Raw genomic sequence first — 17,561 nt, forward strand, 5'->3', positions numbered from 1 at the left:
GAGTGGGTAATTGTAAATATTCTTTACAGCACATAGCGCCCGGAAATGGAATTAAACATATATATATTTTTTATCTTAAGTGCGACACGACTTTAATAAATTTGATTCGGTTATATTTGTATCACACTTAATTGCTTTATAATTGGGTGGAATTGGACTGTGTCTTTTAAAGTGCCTTGAAATGTTTTGTGATTTGGCGCTATATGAGTAAAACTGAATTAAATTTGAACTCAGTTACTGATAACGTTGTCCTGCAGGTACCAGATTAAGTATATATCATGTTAGAGTCCTGATGCTACTAGAGGAGCAAATGACAGAAGATAAATCACAAACCATAAAAATGCAGGGGATGCATTTATAGCTTGTAATTTGATATTTCTACAGTTATTTGAAATTTTAAACTGTGGAAGAAATCTAACTTCATGTACATTAATTTAATGCAAGTTCGTCAGAATTGTGAAAACAACACTTGACGTTACTAAATTTCACCATTGAGACTTTAAAAAGGAGGACATTGTCTGTGGTGGGTATAGATAATAAATAGATATATAAATGAATAAATAGATTAATAAATAAATAGATAAATAAATCATTTTTATAAAAAACAGGTGGATCGTTCTGGATAACATGGTGCAGTACCCTTCCCTGCCACCAGGGGGAGTATCGTTGCTACACCTTTTATAGGTTTCTCCTTCAGCCGAGTTCCTTCTTCGCCTCTGTCACGCTGCCATTAAGTCGCCGGCTTCCGAGCCCTGTCAGAAAAGCCTGAAAAATGAAGATCTGGGCATCAGAGCACATTTTCAAGTGAGTATATTATTTTTTCAGAAAGTCTGTCTTACATAGGGCTAGCTGTTGTTTTCCGTTGTGTAATCGCTTTCCTGTTAGCTTCGTTGGCTGCTAAGGTTGCAGATAAGTTAGGTAACTCAACACAAGGAGGCTCCGCTTAAAGTAACTTGCTAATATTTTTTTTAATTCCTGTTCGTTACCAGCCTTTTAAATAGCACACTATAATGGAAACAGATTTAAACCTGTCTCTACTTTAGTTTTTTTTATTCTGGAAGTGAACAGTTAGTTAACTCTGGGGTTAGCTTACAGCTGCTAACCTTAAAGCTAACTTTTACGCGTACGGATGCTGTAGCTGCTGGTTTAAATACATCCGTTTGTGAAAGATCTATTCCAACATTTTATCTGAAAAGTAATGAGTTTAATATGTTCACATTCTTTCGTGTGTATTGCATTAATCACGGGGTCACAATTCGCCCGTGAGTTTGTCTTTTTTTTTTTTTTTTTTTTTTTTTTTTTTTTTTTTTTTTTTTTTCCTTCAAACTTTATTTAAAAGTTCCAATCACAATCAGAACATTGACTGTAGACAATACAAAACAGTCAGGCATCAAGGATTTAAATAAACAAATACAGTATGAGACATAAAGTGGATAAGGTGCATAAGTCATTACATAGGTAACCTAAATATAATAAAATAAATGAAATTAAATAAAAGGAAGAAAGAAAATGGCAGGACATATTATATTTCTCCAAATATTCCTTCAATTATGTTAACAGTGTGTATACATTTTTTATTATCAATTCTTTTAATACATTCGAGGTAGTTCTTGAAATCAATTTCAAAAACAGGAAATAAAGGTCGACCTTTAGAAAATTTGGTTTTATGTATGTGGAATTTTGCAATTAGAATAATCAGATTAATTAAGTGTTGCATTTTCCTATCTTTATTATTATAGTATAACAGTATATCTTTGGCAGTCAAATTAATTGGTATGTTGGAATGTGATGTGATGTAAACTTCGATTTTTTTCCAAAAAATCTGGGAAAAATTACATTCAAAGAAAAGGTGCCTAATCGTTTCCACTTCGGCATTACAAAATACACAATTGGCATCAATATTGACAAATTTTGACACAAATTTGTTAGTGGGGTAGATGTTATGTATAATTTTATATTGAACTTCTTTGATTTTATTGGAGATAACAAATTTATGTGGAAGGAGCCATGTTGTTTTCCAATTAATGTCAGAGAAAGAGGAAGACCATACAAATTTTCCTCGAGGTGTAATTTTCCTTTTCCTGAAAAAATGATTCCTTATATGTTTATTGTTACAATGGTGACTCATAATGTTTATACCATTAATAAAGAGGGTAAAGTCAACTTTCTCTGCCTCTTGCCTTTCAACATGACCTTTTATCAATTGGAGAATGCCACTGGGAATAGCTTTTATCACTGTTTGAAATTCTTTATAGGTAACAGGGAAGATTTTAGATCTAAGAAATTCTTCATAACTAAAAATTTCACCTACATCATTTTGTAAATCCTTAAGATATATTATTCCTTTTTCAATCCAATGTTTCAGAAATAGTGATTTATTTTTCCTAGTTATGAACTCATTGTTCCATATAATAGTTTTATGTGGAGAGAAGTTATGGACAAAGCATAGTTTTGCTGCTGAAATGGCTTGTTGGTGAAATTTAGATAATTTTAGGGGTAATTTTGAAACATTATAATCACAATTTAGGAGAAAAGGTAACCCTCCAACTTTCCCAAAAATATTCTGAGGTATAAAATACCAAAGAGATTCTGGCTTTTTCAAATATTCTTTTATCCATTTTGTCTTAAAGGTATAGTTCACATCCATATAGTCTAACAGCTCCATACCACCATCTCCTCTTGGGGCTGCCAAGATCTCTTTTTTTAAACGATGGCATTTGTTTTTCCAGACAAAACTTATTAGGGTATTATTTATTTCTTTACAAAGGGATTGTTGAACAAAAAGAGAGAGAGTAGGATATACATATCTAGAGATACCGTCTGCTTTACTCAGAAGAACTCTACCTAATAGGGACAGATCTCTTTGGAGCCACATATTGAAAATATTTTTAGTTTTTTGTATTTTAGGTTTGAAGTTTTTTGTTTGACGTTCAATTATATTTTTAGAAATATAAATTCCAAGATACTTAATATTTTCTTTAATTGGTATTTTACATATAAGAGTTTCATTTGTGTTGTAGAGACATAGTATTTCACATTTTTTTAAATTAAGTTTTAAACCTGAAGCAACAGAAAAGGTGTCTATTATCTTAAGTGCTGTCTCTATTTGTTGTTTATTTTCCAAAAATAAGACTGTATCGTCCGCTAATTGAGTTATCCTAATCTCTCTCTCAAAAATCTTTAACCCTCGAAAGACATTGCTCTGTCTAATTTGTATTGAAAGCAATTCAACGACTATAAGAAAGAGAAATGGGGAGCAAGGACATCCTTGACGGACTGACCTAGACACTGAAAATCTTTTTGTGGTATTTGGGAATAACATGACACAGCTACTAATATCTTTATAGAGCATTCTAATATAGGATACAAAATGTTCACCAAAACCGAAGGTTTGAAGAGATTTAAATAAAAATTGATGCTCTACACTATCGAATGCCTTGTAGAAGTCTAAAAATAAAATTAAAGCGTCTGAATCAACATATTCAGAGTAATCTATTAAGTCAAGGATAAACCTAATGTTGCAACTTATGTGGCGATTATTCATAAAGCCAGTTTGAGTTTCATGTATGATTTCACTTAAACCTTTTCTTAAACGCCTGGCGAAAATTAGTGAGAGTATTTTATAGTCAACATTGAGCAATGTTATTGGTCTCCAGTTATCCAATAGAAGGTGGTCTTTGTCTGGTTTGGGAAGCAAAGTTATTATGCCTTGTTTCATGGTTGTGGTCATTTCTTCATTATTTGTACATTCTTTCAGCATTTCAAAAAGAGGTCTTTCAATTATTTCCCAAAAGCACTGGTAAAATTCGACAGGAAGACCGTCCATTCCTGGAGATTTACCTTTTTTCATTTTGTTTACAGCTTCAAGGATTTCAACTTTAGAGATAGGTTTTTCGCAATCCAATTTAAAATTATCTGATATTTTGGGAGTAAATTCTTTAACATTATTAATAAATTCTTCACCTTTTATTGAATTATAATTAGAGCTGTATAGGTCAGAATAAAATTGAAAAGCGTGATTTGCTAAATCAGTTGGGTTGGAGGTTACAGAATTATCTATTTTTAGAGATGTGATATTATTTCTCTTGTAGTTCCTTTTTTCTAGGGCGAAAAAGTAGCTTGTATTCTTCTCACCTTCCTCTAACCATTTAGCCCTGGAGCGTACAAAGGCTCCCTTGGTCATATTAATATATAAACTATCTAAATCATCTTTCAATTTTATCAGTTTAATTTCTTGCTCTGGAGTAGGGGAATTTTTGTTTATTAGGATATTTAGTTCTTTCATGATTTCAGATTCTTTAAGATTGCTGCGTTTTTTCATTTCTTTACTGTGTCTAATAGCTGATTCTCTGATTTTAAATTTAAAAAATTCCCATTTTTGTATATTACTAAGTTCTTTTTCATTGAAAATATTCCCAGCAATTGCTTTGACTGAGTTACAGAAAGCTTCATCTTTCAGTAAATTACAATTTAATTTCCAGTAACCACGCAGTGTTGCTTTTTGTTTTAGAGGATTAGTAAAGGAAATGACTATCATTTTGTGATCTGAAAAGGGGGCATAACTATGTGATATTTCGGAAACATATTGCATAGTGTAAGAAGATATTAACCACATGTCTATTCGAGATTGTAAAGAACCACTAGCATTACTCCATGTACACTCTTTTTGGTAAGGGTGGATATATCGCCAGGCGTCTATAACATTAAGTTGCTCACCTAAGTGTGATATCACTTTAAATCTTGAATTGGAAGATATTCTTGCTGGTACTCTGTCCATTAAGTCATCAGCTGCATCATTTAGGTCACCGCCAATTATTAAGTGGGCCTCTTTATATTTCTCTTTGAGCTTCAAAAGTTTTGCTGTCAGTTGGACAATCATATTTTTTGCTAGAGCATTGTAATTATAACCATAAATGTTATTCACCACCAGAATCACATTGTTTACTCTAAGCACTAAAATAATCCATCTACCTTCTTCAGATAAGTGAGATTCTATAACATCCCCTTTAAATTTATTAAACAGAATAGCTACTCCTGCTGAGTTGTTAGAACCATGACTTAAATAAATCTGGTCTCCCCATTGACTTCTCCAGAATTTACGATCATCTTCACAGGAGTGTGTCTCTTGTAGAAAAAGTAAATCGGCGTTAGACCTTCTGCAAAACAAAAAAATTGCCTTTCTTTTGGTAATATTGCGCATACCATTGACATTAAGAGAAAGTACTTTAAGGTTGATGAAATTGTTGGTCGCCATAAATAAAAAAAAATAAAAATAGCTGGATGCCGACTAACTTGAACAATCAAAAAGAAAACAACAACAAGAAAAGAGCTTTTTATAAAAACTCTCTACCTTTGGAAAAAGTTAGAAAAACTCTGAACATTATGAGTATCAGGCATATAAAATGTGCTGTTTTGAGGCCATAACATTACTTGTAATGAGCTTTCTTAATATTCTTTTTTTTACTTTTAATAAGCATCATGGTCTTCAGAGCTGGCTTTTCACGCAGTGAATTTTACCCCATCGATGAAGACGATCGGCCCTTGCCATCTGGTTTTCTTTCCATCCTTACGTGCCTGTTCGACTAAAGGCCACAGTTTGTTTCTGCAGTCTTTCTCGAAGCGGGTCAGGTCTTCGGCCATACGGAGGTTCATCTTCTTCAGGATGTCAGCGTTGCGTGATTCTCTCCAAATCTTAATCCTGAAGGTCCGCATGTTGAACTGGATGATGACTGGACGCGGTTTGTTATCATCCCTCGGGCGTCCCACTCTGTGTACCGTGTCAACCAGGAACCCCATCTTACTTTTTTCATCCGGTGCAATCTGGCTCAATATTTTGAGGACTTCATGCCTCACATCTTCGTTTTCTTTTTCTGGGAGGTTGATGAGGCGCAGATTCCATCTTCTGCTGTATCTTTCTCCTTCTTCGGTTTTTTCTTTCAGTTCGTCCACTCTTTTATCCAGCGTTATCACTTTATCCTCCGTTTCTTTAGCTTGAAAATTAAGCCCTTTCATTACTTCTTTTGCCTCTTTAATGTCCGCAGTGTTTTGTTTCATTTGCTGCTCAAAGACGGAAAAACCCCGCTTTAACTCACGTATGGCTTGGAGGATGTCGGAGTTAGAAACCGTGTCCTTCTCCTTGTTTTCTCCACACAGTTTCTTCGGGTTTGGACTTTTGCTGGGAGTCTCGGGAAGAGGAGAACACAAGCCGTAGAAACTCTCCTCTGGCTCCATGTCCATCACCAGATTTCCTTTTGTGACTTCTTTTTTTTTTGCGTCTCTCTTTGTCATTTCGGCTCACTGGTGCAATGTTGGTGTTAGCTTCGTAGGCTAGCTTGTAGCTTAGTTGACGCACGTGTCAGGAGAGTTAATGTCCGTAGGTCGTCACTCGTCAGAATCTTCAACCTATTATCAAAACTCTTCTATCCTTGTTTGGTTGGTGTTTAGCCGTTTAACAAGCCGTTCAAACCGTTGGCCTCGTCAAATTATCATCAGATACTCGTTAATGCTGCAGAGCTTCGCACTTACACGTCTGCTGCAGTCGCCATCTTGCGCGACCCCGCCCGTGAGTTTGTCGTAATGTACCGGGTCTACCGGCATTACGTAAACGTCAGTGGGCCTGTCTTCCGTCGTAGCGATGAGTGTCGAGAAAATGTCCTGATTTGTGTACATTCTGCATCACTCTGGACGCTAAGAATCAAGAGATGCTGAACAATGGTCGGCTTGCTTTTGTCCATTTCTAGAATTTTCTTGATAAGCTTGTGTGTAGTGATGCAGGGAGTCTGCGCGGTGCGAAGGGGGCGTTCCTCCTCCTGGATGTCAGCGGCTGGCTGGGAGCTCGTTTGCTATTGATTAGCACAATGTGGTTCTGAATCGGCTTTAAAGAAAGACATTTTCGATGACTATTTTTCTTTATTGTGATGTACTTAAAGTACGGTCTGTTTCACCTCTCATGAGTCACAGCAGTCAAACTAATGAAGTCTGGTCTGCATAATGGGACTATGCTTGACAATGCTTGTACGTGTTAATGCAGATTAAAATGGATTTCCTACACATTTTGGAATGGTCGAAGCTTTCTTATTTTTGTTGTATGATTAGATTGCTTTTTGAATGTGTTTACATGAAACAAATTGAGAAAAGGGCTTTTTTTCGTTTGTTGAGAGCACACAAAGCTTATCAGATGGGATAAGCAGACAGTCAGTAATTTATTTCTGATCCGTTGTCATGTCGTTGTAATAGGTATTGTACAGTTGGAGAGTTTATAGCACTGGATACAAGATAAAGTTTCTACGGGTCCTAAAATGTGTCATAGACAGCTTACGATGATGGCTAATACATGTTAAATATTCTTTAGGAGTTTTCAGTTTTTTAACTGATGTCTTGTTTTTATAGTCACCCATGGGAGACGGTAACCAAGGCAGCTATGCAGAAGTACCCCAATCCCATGAACACCAGTGTGTTTGGTGTCGATGTTCTTGACAGGAGTGTCGACACAGAGGGACGGTTACACAGCACCAGGCTGCTCAGCACCGAGTGGGGCCTCCCTGCCATGGCCAAGTCTGTAAGTTTGATGAAAAGAGGAAAACTTGACCTCCAGAATGACCTAATGTCATAATGTTGAATTGTCTTGCCCTGCATAGAGTTTGACTTGTTTTCTTTTGCCGTAGATGATTGGGGTAACGAGAACATGCACTTATGTTCAGGAACACTCAGTAGTGGACCCCAAAGAGAAAATATTTGAGCTCCAATCTACAAATGTAAGTAGGACTGATCCATTCACACATCGGCTCAAACCAAGATGTCTGGGAAAAATAATAGTACTGATCATTCAGTTTTTATGTTGTTGTTGTTGTTGTTGTGCAAATATAGGACAGGGGACAAACGTCTTGTCTTTTAAGTGACGGCTTACACAGTATTTGATCTGCAGCGTAAATGCTAAACTTGTTGAATATCACAGTAGGTTCTGAGATTTTAGACCCCTTCAGATAGTTCCTCAATCGATTGTTGCATCTGACTTTCGTTAAACTGTCACAATCATTCACTTACCAGCTTCTGGGCTGCATCCACAGCATTAAAACCTTTTTGCACGCTGGTTACATGTCTGTTTAATGGCTAGTTTAGATTGAAAGTTTGTCTGTGGTTAATTTTTTAGGTATTTATGACACGACGGATTGCTCTTTGAGAATTTTGAATTAGTTTTCCATAAGTTTTCCTCCTATAAAGAACCCCGAAGACACTCGCCTGGACTAATGTTGAATGAAACGATACCTTTTAGTTTTATGTGCATTATGGCATTGATGTAACTAGTTAATCTGTGTTTAACGAATCATTAGATAATTGCTGCATATTAATTGGAACCTCTCTTAATGTTGTCATGTAGTTATTTCATGTGTTCTGCCAAGTCAAGTGTTTTCCTCCAGAGGCAAACTTTATCAGGCCATTATAACTGCCCGACTGTTCTTACCGTAGCTGCTCTTCAACAAAATTCCTAACAATGTGAATGTTGCTGTCCTCCCAGATCTCTTTTACCAACCTCGTATCTGTGGATGAAAAGTTGACCTACAAGCCACATCCACAGGACCCGGAGAAGTAAGTGATCCAGCTTTCTTTCACTGATATCAGTTGTCATTGTTTTTCTTTCTACTTTCTCAGTTCTGTCTGACCTGCCTGAACCTTTTTGGTTGAGGCTACATTACAGAATAATCATTTTCTTACTTTGGATTGAACTCAATTCATCGTTTGAGTACTTTTTTTGACCTGCGTTTGTTTAACTTTGTGTGCTCAGGACGGTGCTGACACAGGAAGCTCTGATCAGTGTGAAAGGCATCAGTCTGAGCAGCTATCTCGAAGGTCTCATGGCTAAGACCATATCTGTTAACGCCGGCAAGGTGGGGCTGCTTTTAAAGTCTCTTTATTCCTCACCATAACTATATATAGTTTTTTTTTTTTTTTTTAATTGCCTTTGACTGCACCCCATATTTGTAACACTTTACTGTCTGTGTCAGGGTCGGGAGGCGATGGAGTGGGTCATCAGGCGGTTGAACACAGAGATCGAGGAGCTGGCAGCCACTGCTCGTGGTTCCATCCGTGTTCCCATGGCAGCAGCTGTTGCAGACAAATGATAACAGCCTTCCTCGGACTTACTCCACCATCATGAACCGATGGGCTTCTCAACATTTTCCCCTCAAAGGGGACCTCTCATCTCATCTGCCAGCACAGCCAAAAAACCCACAGCCCCATCCATGAGTCCTGCGTTTGTTTGTGTTTGTTTGTCGCAAAGAATGCAGTTTGTCCTTCGTCAGCAGTCTGTGCTGACAGGTTTCCACTTGTCTTTGTGGGCAGTGACGGGGCTGATGGCGGTTTAAAAAACAAACAGGGTTGAACCAGACTGCACTTGAAGCTCATAGGACTTTGTCTTGTGATGTGAAAGGTCTTTAAAAAAAAAAAAAAAAAAAAAGAAATCACACTGTGCCTCCACATCATCTCATCATTGTCTTATCTGTCCTTCGTCTTTAACATTTCATTGTTATTTCAAATCTTTGCTAACAGGTTGAGTACAGCTGAGCTGGAGACACCTTGAGGTACATGTTTGGACCTTGCCTTGTACTGCAGAACTGACCAAAATATCTCAAAATCAAAAGCTACCGGTGCAGATGGGTCCTAACAGAAACTAAAAGTATGTGAAACTGTTACTAAATGAATCGGCTGACCATGATTTGAGGTCAGATATGGGCAACCTGCATCTTAAAGGTATTTTTGAATGTGTTGTAGTACTTCTGTCATGAAACCGAGTGTCGGTTACACAACCAGACAGAAATGCAGGCCCATGAATGTACTTAATTGGTGCTTAAACACTTCTGGTACTTGGGTCATTGGTTCTGAGAGAAATCTGGCGGTTCTGACGCAGATTTCTTCTATCTGCAGAGGTCCAAAACAATCCACTCCACTGGAGTAGAAAGGTGTCGCTGGTGAGGTTTTGTACTGTAGAGAAGGGCAACTGAGTCTCTTTGACACCAGCCTCGGAGCATTAAAAGCGAGTAGAGGAAGGTGTTCTGAGGCAGCTGTCTGTCTGTCCCAGCATGAAGGATCGTCTCTTAGAATCTTTCTGGTAACGTTTTTGGTTTAGAAACTACTCGACTTCTTAAAGTCACCTTGTCTTTTACAGTGATGATGTGCTGTATAGTTAAGTGTTAAGAATGTTTATACTTGAATGTTTAACTTATTTTCAGCATGTCTACTTGAAGTGGCAGACGATGTTTGAGGGGTAGAAATATGGAATGGTGTACAGGAACTGAGCGACATGTTGGCATTCAGCAGTATTAAATGGGCTGTGAACGTGTGCAGAGTCACTGACTGTGCCAACATAAGATGTGAAGATTCAAATAGCTAAATGACGCCAGTTTGATATCCCCCAATTCTTTAGGAAAGCCTTATTTGTAATAACAAACTAACCATCTTTGTACACTTTGACTCCTTTTCTCTTCCTGTCTGTCAAAGTAGGTGTTACTGTTGTTTGTAGTGGTGAACACCGGCAAAGGCTGTTACAATTAGTGATAAGCTACTGGCTTATGGTGTTGTTCAAGTGGAAGTTAGGTGTTAAACATTTTCCTTTCTTATCTCATTGAAGACTCTCAGGTTCCCTTTGTTTGATCCACATTGATTTAAAAAACAAAACAAAAAAACACACATTTGGATTAAGTACACATTATAACCTTTTGCTCAGTCCTCTTCTCATTTCACAGTTTAGGGGAGGTGAGGTATAGCTAAAAATATTTTAAGAGTTAAGCTGTCTCACCATGGTGAGTCTTTCACAATGCTCCTCACTCTGATCTCAGTATCTACAGTCTTTTGGTGTCCTGCTACAAGTTTAATTGATCTTTTAAAAGTCTTGTTCCCAGCCGTCTGCTCTCATTATGTGTCATCCTGCCCCCCTGTTTAGACCGGGATCCCCCCCACCCGTCTAAAGTCTGCTCTGGTCCAATCAGCCAGTTTCTATCCATTCTTGTCTCATGAAGAAAGTGTGATGCTTTTCTACTGGGAACATTTTAAAAACAGTGGCTGTAAATAGGCACATATTTATATTTTGATGGTGTTACATTCCAAGAATGTGAACATGTATCCGGATCTAACGAGTGCACACCGAAATGTTTCGAAATAAAGAGATGTCATTGTTTCATGAATGCTGTCAAGTTTTGTGATGTCTTACAGTTCAAATGATTTAAGTTGGTACTATTTGATAAAGGAATTAAAGGCTTATTGCCTTCAACAGTTCTCACAGAGATTTTCTTCTATTTTTATTTATTTATATTTTTAAACTCTGTGAAAACATCAGCCATTTCTCTTCCAAACGAGAATTGTCCATGTTTTTTTAGAAACCAGTCTGGGAAAAACTTTGGAGGAAAAAACAAAAAAAAAAAACAGTTCACGCAACGTTAAAAATCTTCAGACATTATGAGACGTGACATTTAAGAATCATTTTAATATCAAACAAGTTTAGACAGTACATGACTAGTTAATGAGCATTGTTGATTTGACCTGAAAGTTGTACATCTGTCATTTACTCATTAAGTATTGCATAAAAAGGTCAATCGTCCACAATCAAGAAACTGGAGGAAGGTGGATTGAACAACAGCTTGTAGAGAGGGACGCAGGTGGAGTTTGTTAAGTCGCTAAAAGTTTGAGACTGAGCTGATTTGAAGATCATTGTTCACTTCTGCCTGTTTGCAGCATCTTTGCATCTGAAGAAAGTGCTATGAATCCCTGTGTTGGATTGAGACATCGATCAGCCCAAAGACAATTTTACTCTTGAATAGAAATATATTAAGCTTGTGTTAATTAAAACTGACCTCCTCCAGCTTCAAAACCGAGTTGACCAGCTGTGCGTGTTTCATTCTGGGTAAAATGATGCCTTTGTCCAATTTCTCTGAAACAGAAATGTTCATGTCAGGACTGGGATGATGAACAGCACATAATATATGGATGCATACCTACAATTCAACAACACTACTTTAACAGAGGAAGAGAAGCTTCTATAAAGCAAAGATTGGTGTATGAACAAGAAATCAGGGAAGAGGTGAGAACTGAAGAAAATGATGCATCTACATCTCACCATTCACTTTCGGTATGATGATCAGCTTCATTCCCGTCTTCACGGTGTTCTGCAAAGTATCGATCTGCGAAAGGAAACGTGCCGTTAAACGTGCCCAACGTAAAATGTGAGGAACTTTTCAGGTGCCATTTACCTTAACGGTCCCCACTTCACTTGATACCAGGGTCAGTGTCAGACTGAGAAAGAGAGCAGTATCTTTGAGTTGCAGTTTATGGGAGGGCCTTAATGGTGAGCTTTTTTAAATCAATTGCAATACTCACTTATCCAACATCACCTTGCCCTTCAGTAGTCCGTCAGCGATCCACATTTTACCACTGACTTTTGAGTCCTTGGGAAAAAAAAGATGATTTAATCAGTTATCAACAGAACACTTTTCTTTTTCTTTCTCTAGTTTCCTGTTCAGGATACAAATTATCAGAAAATTGAACCCAAAACCACAGATACGTAGGTTACACTGAGACAAGACCAAAGCAACGAGACGGCACAAAAGTTCAATAATATGCAGGCAGTATTTCTGGACCACACAACAGAGGAACTCACAGCATTGATTTTGAAGAGTGGGATCTGGGTACCATTTGGCTCGATGGCAAAGGCTTTCACAGTGACTTGAACACCCAGTCCAACGGCACCAGACTGGAGGGAAAACACTGGAGCCTCTCTGGCATAAACCTGAAGGTTCATCAGCAGGCCTGGAAACTTTTTGGGAAGCTGAAGAGAGAAATGAAAGTTCATGGTGAAAAATTTGTTCTTAAATATTTTGTAATACAGAGTTAAGAGGGTCGAAAAGAGAAAGAAAAGCACAGACTGACATATAAACAGAAGTCAAATAGATTCATGGTAAATGCCGAACGAAGTAAAAAAGGTCTAAATCTTCTGAGCTGAATACAGCTTTTACAGATCATTCTATGGACTCCATATGGACTATCAGTCTATACCAGTTGTAAACCTTTGTTACTGTTTACGAATGTCTGCGCAACGCTTTCAGTCTGTTGGTTCGAGGGATGATAATACTCACCTTGGGTGAAAAGGACAGAAGAGCAATCTCTTTGTTGGTGCGTAATCAGATTTAAGAGCATGAGGATGAATTAATGAATCTATTTCAATGGTAACAAAAGGAAATGTGATAGCAGTTTCAACTCAAGGATGAGTCATTTATTGAGTATTAACATAATTTGCTTTGTATCTTATGTATCACATTAATTATAAGTCTGTGTATTTTGATTTATAGCTTAACCACTGGTATTGGAAACACGTGTGTGTGTGTGTGTGTGTGTGTGCGTGTGTGCACACTGACTTGTCTTTCAGTTCAATGCTCTTGTTCTCATTTGAAGAGTATATTTCCTATCTTAGCTGGCTTATTTGTCTATGTACATATTATGTATGTTCATCTATGTTCTACGTATGTTTATGTATTTTTTGCTAACCTCAGTTATCAAATACATATATATTTTTATACTCCTGTTTTATACCTGCGTTTACTCTAAAGGTCTTGACGGAGGTTCAGGTCTTACTCTTAGTCTCATTAACAGACATTTTACGTAAAAAGAAAATGAATGAAATCAAGTTTTTCCATGTTGTTGTTTAATATACTGTATGTTCTAAAGACTTAAATCTATCTAGAACCAGACTCAATGATCACATTTCTGTTCTGTAAATGTATAGAAACCAGACACATTTGTAATTTTAAAGTTAATTGTTAGTGTATCTAACCAGTTGGGTAAGTTTCCCGATGATGTTTATGAATTTACTCTATTCCCACATTTATCTCCCTTTAAATGACATATTTATTGATTTAACAAGACAATAAATGTGCCCTTTTTATATGCTTGATGTAGCGAGTAAATCATCGACTGCGACAACCAGATTGTGACCATTGTAACGCATTTAGACCTAAGTCTTCATTTAAAACGGCCTTGTGAAACCTGACGGTTTTCTGGAAAACTTAAAAATGTCCTCTAAACCTTTTTGCTCCTCAGCCTCTGACCAAACTAGAAACATTGGATTAAAAGCATTGGACAGGTTAGACTTTGTCACTGTAAATGACTGTTTATCAACATTTTAAATGAATCAAAAGAGAGCAGGGGTGAAGAAAACTGAAGACACTATGTTCAATTTTGACTTGTGTAAAATGCCATGATATATTGTCACATTAACTGTAAACACCAGTCTGTGGAGTAGACAGCCCCAACCCATGTGATATTTAAAATATTGTCGGTGAATGTGTAACGCTGTGAAGAGCGTGACCCTCAGCTCCATCATGCTGCACTGATATAATATTTCTAGTAATGAGGTCCTTTAAGAATTGTTTTGTTTTTCTTCACAAAGTCTGTTAATTTAAAATCCGTGACTCTTTAAGTGATGCATGAATTGCCGGACAGATCTCTGAGCAGATTAACTTACCTCAGGAAAGAACATTCCCATTGAGCTGGTATTCAAACGTACAGGAGACATTGGAGGTATCTGAAATGAGAGAATATCTCTGAACCACAAAGATGTTTACAGAAGAAAGTGAACAATGCTCAGCCTAAATTAACGCTTTAATGGACAAATTTGCTTCAGCTCATCTATTTATACGATCTTACCATGCTGTCATTGATGAGGGCCTGAAGTGCTCCTGCTGAGAAGTATCCGTACGCAGCAGAGTTTAGGGTGAACTCAGACAGTCCCAATGACATCATGTACCCTGGCTGCTCAGGGAGGATGAAGGGTTTGGCTACAAAAGGTGGCTTCTGGTGAGTTTTTTTACTGTAGAACTCGCCCTTTAAATAAAGAGTTATAATTGTTTATTTAAAGCTATAGTAATTGCTAAATTGACCTACGTTATGGCAGCATACACAGCATCTATGACATAGTTAAGGATATGGTTTTAAGGATTTGGTCAACAAGAATGTAAATTACGGTAAATGCCCTGGTGCCATGTGTGTATCGTTACCTTGAGACCCAGCTTCAGACTTGAAGCACTGATGATCGGTAAGTCGGTGAGAGGAAGGTCAAGTGTGAGTACTTGATCCACATCAAAGGAAACTAAACAACATAAAAATGTTTGTTTTAGCCAATCAAAATCTGAACTGAAATACAAAACAGTTTTTTTTTTATTATTGGACTAAAGTAGAGTGACACACAGCTTTAGTGTGCTGCATTACCGTTCATGGACTGTAGATGGTACTCCAAACTGTCAATGGATTCGTGAACAACAGGGCAGATCTAGGGAAGAAACAAAAAACTGTCCTGAAACACTGAAAATCCCTGTGTGCTTTACTGATCTGTAGATGTTTATATTTAAGAAAAGACCAAACCAGCGCTGAGACATATGACTAAGATAGAAAAACAAACAAACAAAAAAAACACTCACTCTTCTTTGTATGTTCTCAATGATTTGCCCTTTGAAATGATGCACAAATTGATTGAAGATCCAACTATTGACAAACAGAAATACAGGGTTTATATTTTAATATCTGTGTCACTGCTCCGAATCCATCTTTTTCTTTTCTATGGTACCTGGCTCCACCACGGAATTGTACATCCACATTTCCAACTTGAGCGTTGCAGCTGACGCTGGTGACAGACAGATGCCCGTTAGCATCTCTCCCCAGCTCCGCCACAGAGGTCACCCTCAAGTTAAATATAGCCATATCAAAGGATCCGCTGTCATGTCTGAAAATACAAAGCACATTGAACATTGGTATTGGTGACATTTAACAAGTGGACTACATAAACCCTGGTAATGTGAAGTTCTATCATATAAAGGTATTTGTTGCAAGATATATTTGATCATAATTTTTTTTTTAAGGAGCAGCATTTCCTGTTTTCCTCTCTCTCACTTCTTCGTTTTATGTATCAGCTTACGGTACAGTCAACAAGTAATCTATCAGTTTCGGTCATCTAACAACTCTAAGCATTTATGAGCAAATAGCTCAAGTAAATCTGCAGATGGACAAGTAACAAATTAGATTTAAATAGTAATTAAAGTATGAACAATAGGGGTGTTCAGGGTGTTCAGAATGTTAGAGTTATCAAGGCCTCAAAACACCCCGGTAGGCCTTTACTTTCAGGTTTAAATTAGATACTCAGAGTGTCACAAAAGGGCAAGGGTAAAGAGCAGGAAGTCACCTTAATCAAAGACTTCCTCATTTTTGAGGAACTTGAACATAAAATATGCAGGTTGATCGGGTTGCATCAGATGTCCTATAAATTAGTCTTTTCCCAGAACGGTATAACTTTGTAAATATCTCTACACTTATTGATGAAACAGTTTGGGGATTACCGGATTCAAAATCAAGGTACTTTCATTGTAGACCAGAGATAGAAGAATACTCACATGATGCCAAAGTGTACCACCCAGTTTCCAGTTAGAGCAGCATTGAGGCCTGAGACGGATGTCTTGAATCCTGTGCTATTCTGAAAGAACTCCACAGAAGGCTCTGGAAAGTCACACTTTGTTATAGTGACGCTGGATCACATTTGGGAAAGAAAAGGAAGATGTGAAGTGAGCTTACTAAAGTAACAATTCCAGCCCCAAAGAATACATTCCCATAATGCTGAGATCACTCAATTAATAGATTGTAGATTGTATTCCAGAACATCAAACACAATCCTACCCTGTTAATGTGTAGTCTATATTGCCAATTCCGATATTAACGACACCACTGATGTCAGGAAAAGTGACTTGCTCCAACTTCTCTTGAATCAGTCCTGCAGCTGCATGCTTCCCTGGGACAAACATTAAGTGCATGAAGTTTCAGTGGAACTCTTAAATGAAACGTGTTTTATCTCGACCACAGACTTAAACACAGAAAGAAACTGTCAACAACTCCATCTCACTTTGCCTTACCATACTGCAGCCCTTTGTTGGTCAGGACGGCTTGTATTGCAGGATTTTCTCCACAGGTGCAAGACAGGAGCATGAGCAGTACTGTCACAGATGGAAGCATTGTGCTGGGTCCCCAGCAGCTGCTGTGCTGCTGAACATTGAAGTGTGAATGTAAGCATGGAGCTAAGCAGTCAAATGATTTCTGAGGGAATTTTAGTATGTGGCAAAAATTTCTAAAAATCAAACAAATGAGTCACAATCAGCGATGACTAAGTGATGTTAGAAAGCATTACCTGAAATGTAGGATGAATAATTAAAAGTTGAAATGTACCTCCAGAAGTTTGTTGCTCATTGAAACACCCGTCGTCTCTGCCTGTCTCTTCTGTCAGAGCAGCTTTTACTTCCTGTACTGTCACAGAGAAGTGAAACTTATTGTCATCTGACTATAGCGGTGGAACAGATTTTTTTATCTTCATTTGAGTGTGTGCGATGTTGTGTTGAGGTTAACAGGAAGTGAAAAGTAGATGTTGAATTTTTCAATGTTTGAGGGAAACAACAATCAGGTTCGATACTTTGGGAAAATGCCGAAATATGAGATCTGAAAAAGTATTGACTGGCTTGACAGAAATAAGTTGGCCAAAACTC

At 37.5% G+C, this 17,561-nt stretch overlaps 3 protein-coding genes across 5 annotated transcripts; 1 reads left to right on the forward strand and 2 right to left on the reverse strand.

Moving 5' to 3' along the window:
- Window positions 1-666: 666 nt before the first annotated feature.
- On the forward strand, window positions 667-11,177 carry LOC142390726 (PRELI domain containing protein 3B-like). Its single transcript, XM_075476375.1, has 6 exons — window positions 667-804; window positions 7,390-7,558; window positions 7,665-7,754; window positions 8,516-8,586; window positions 8,783-8,885; window positions 9,003-11,177. The coding sequence occupies exons 1-6, from the start codon at window positions 773-775 to the stop codon at window positions 9,117-9,119; spliced, it is 582 nt and encodes a 193-aa protein (XP_075332490.1). The 5' UTR covers window positions 667-772; the 3' UTR covers window positions 9,120-11,177.
- LOC142390724 (uncharacterized) lies at window positions 1,797-6,556 on the reverse strand. Of its 2 annotated transcripts, none has more exons than XM_075476372.1 (2): window positions 5,518-6,556; window positions 1,797-5,156 (listed from the first exon to the last, which is right to left on the reverse strand). In XM_075476372.1, exons 1-2 carry the CDS (start codon window positions 6,286-6,288, stop codon window positions 5,148-5,150), a joined length of 780 nt encoding a protein of 259 aa, XP_075332487.1. In that variant the 5' UTR covers window positions 6,289-6,556; the 3' UTR covers window positions 1,797-5,147. The 2 variants fall into 2 exon arrangements, with proteins under 2 accessions (XP_075332487.1, XP_075332486.1); XM_075476371.1 differs by having other exon boundaries at window positions 5,465-6,556.
- A 279-nt stretch (window positions 11,178-11,456) lies between the features above and the next one.
- bpifcl (BPI fold containing family C, like) lies at window positions 11,457-17,317 on the reverse strand. 2 transcript variants are annotated; one of them, XM_075476374.1, is made up of 16 exons: window positions 17,210-17,317; window positions 16,938-17,064; window positions 16,705-16,816; window positions 16,425-16,556; window positions 15,605-15,760; window positions 15,459-15,522; window positions 15,250-15,310; window positions 15,039-15,130; window positions 14,689-14,865; window positions 14,507-14,566; window positions 12,647-12,814; window positions 12,367-12,434; window positions 12,240-12,282; window positions 12,107-12,170; window positions 11,844-11,920; window positions 11,457-11,757 (listed from the first exon to the last, which is right to left on the reverse strand). In XM_075476374.1, the coding sequence occupies exons 2-16, from the start codon at window positions 17,035-17,037 to the stop codon at window positions 11,698-11,700; spliced, it is 1,434 nt and encodes a 477-aa protein (XP_075332489.1). In that variant the 5' UTR covers window positions 17,038-17,064; window positions 17,210-17,317; the 3' UTR covers window positions 11,457-11,697. The 2 variants fall into 2 exon arrangements, with proteins under 2 accessions (XP_075332489.1, XP_075332488.1); XM_075476373.1 differs by having other exon boundaries at window positions 16,938-17,067.
- Window positions 17,318-17,561: the final 244 nt, after the last annotated feature.

This window comes from Odontesthes bonariensis, chromosome 10, assembly GCF_027942865.1.
Source record: "Odontesthes bonariensis isolate fOdoBon6 chromosome 10, fOdoBon6.hap1, whole genome shotgun sequence".
Lineage (NCBI taxonomy): Eukaryota > Metazoa > Chordata > Actinopteri > Atheriniformes > Atherinopsidae > Odontesthes > Odontesthes bonariensis.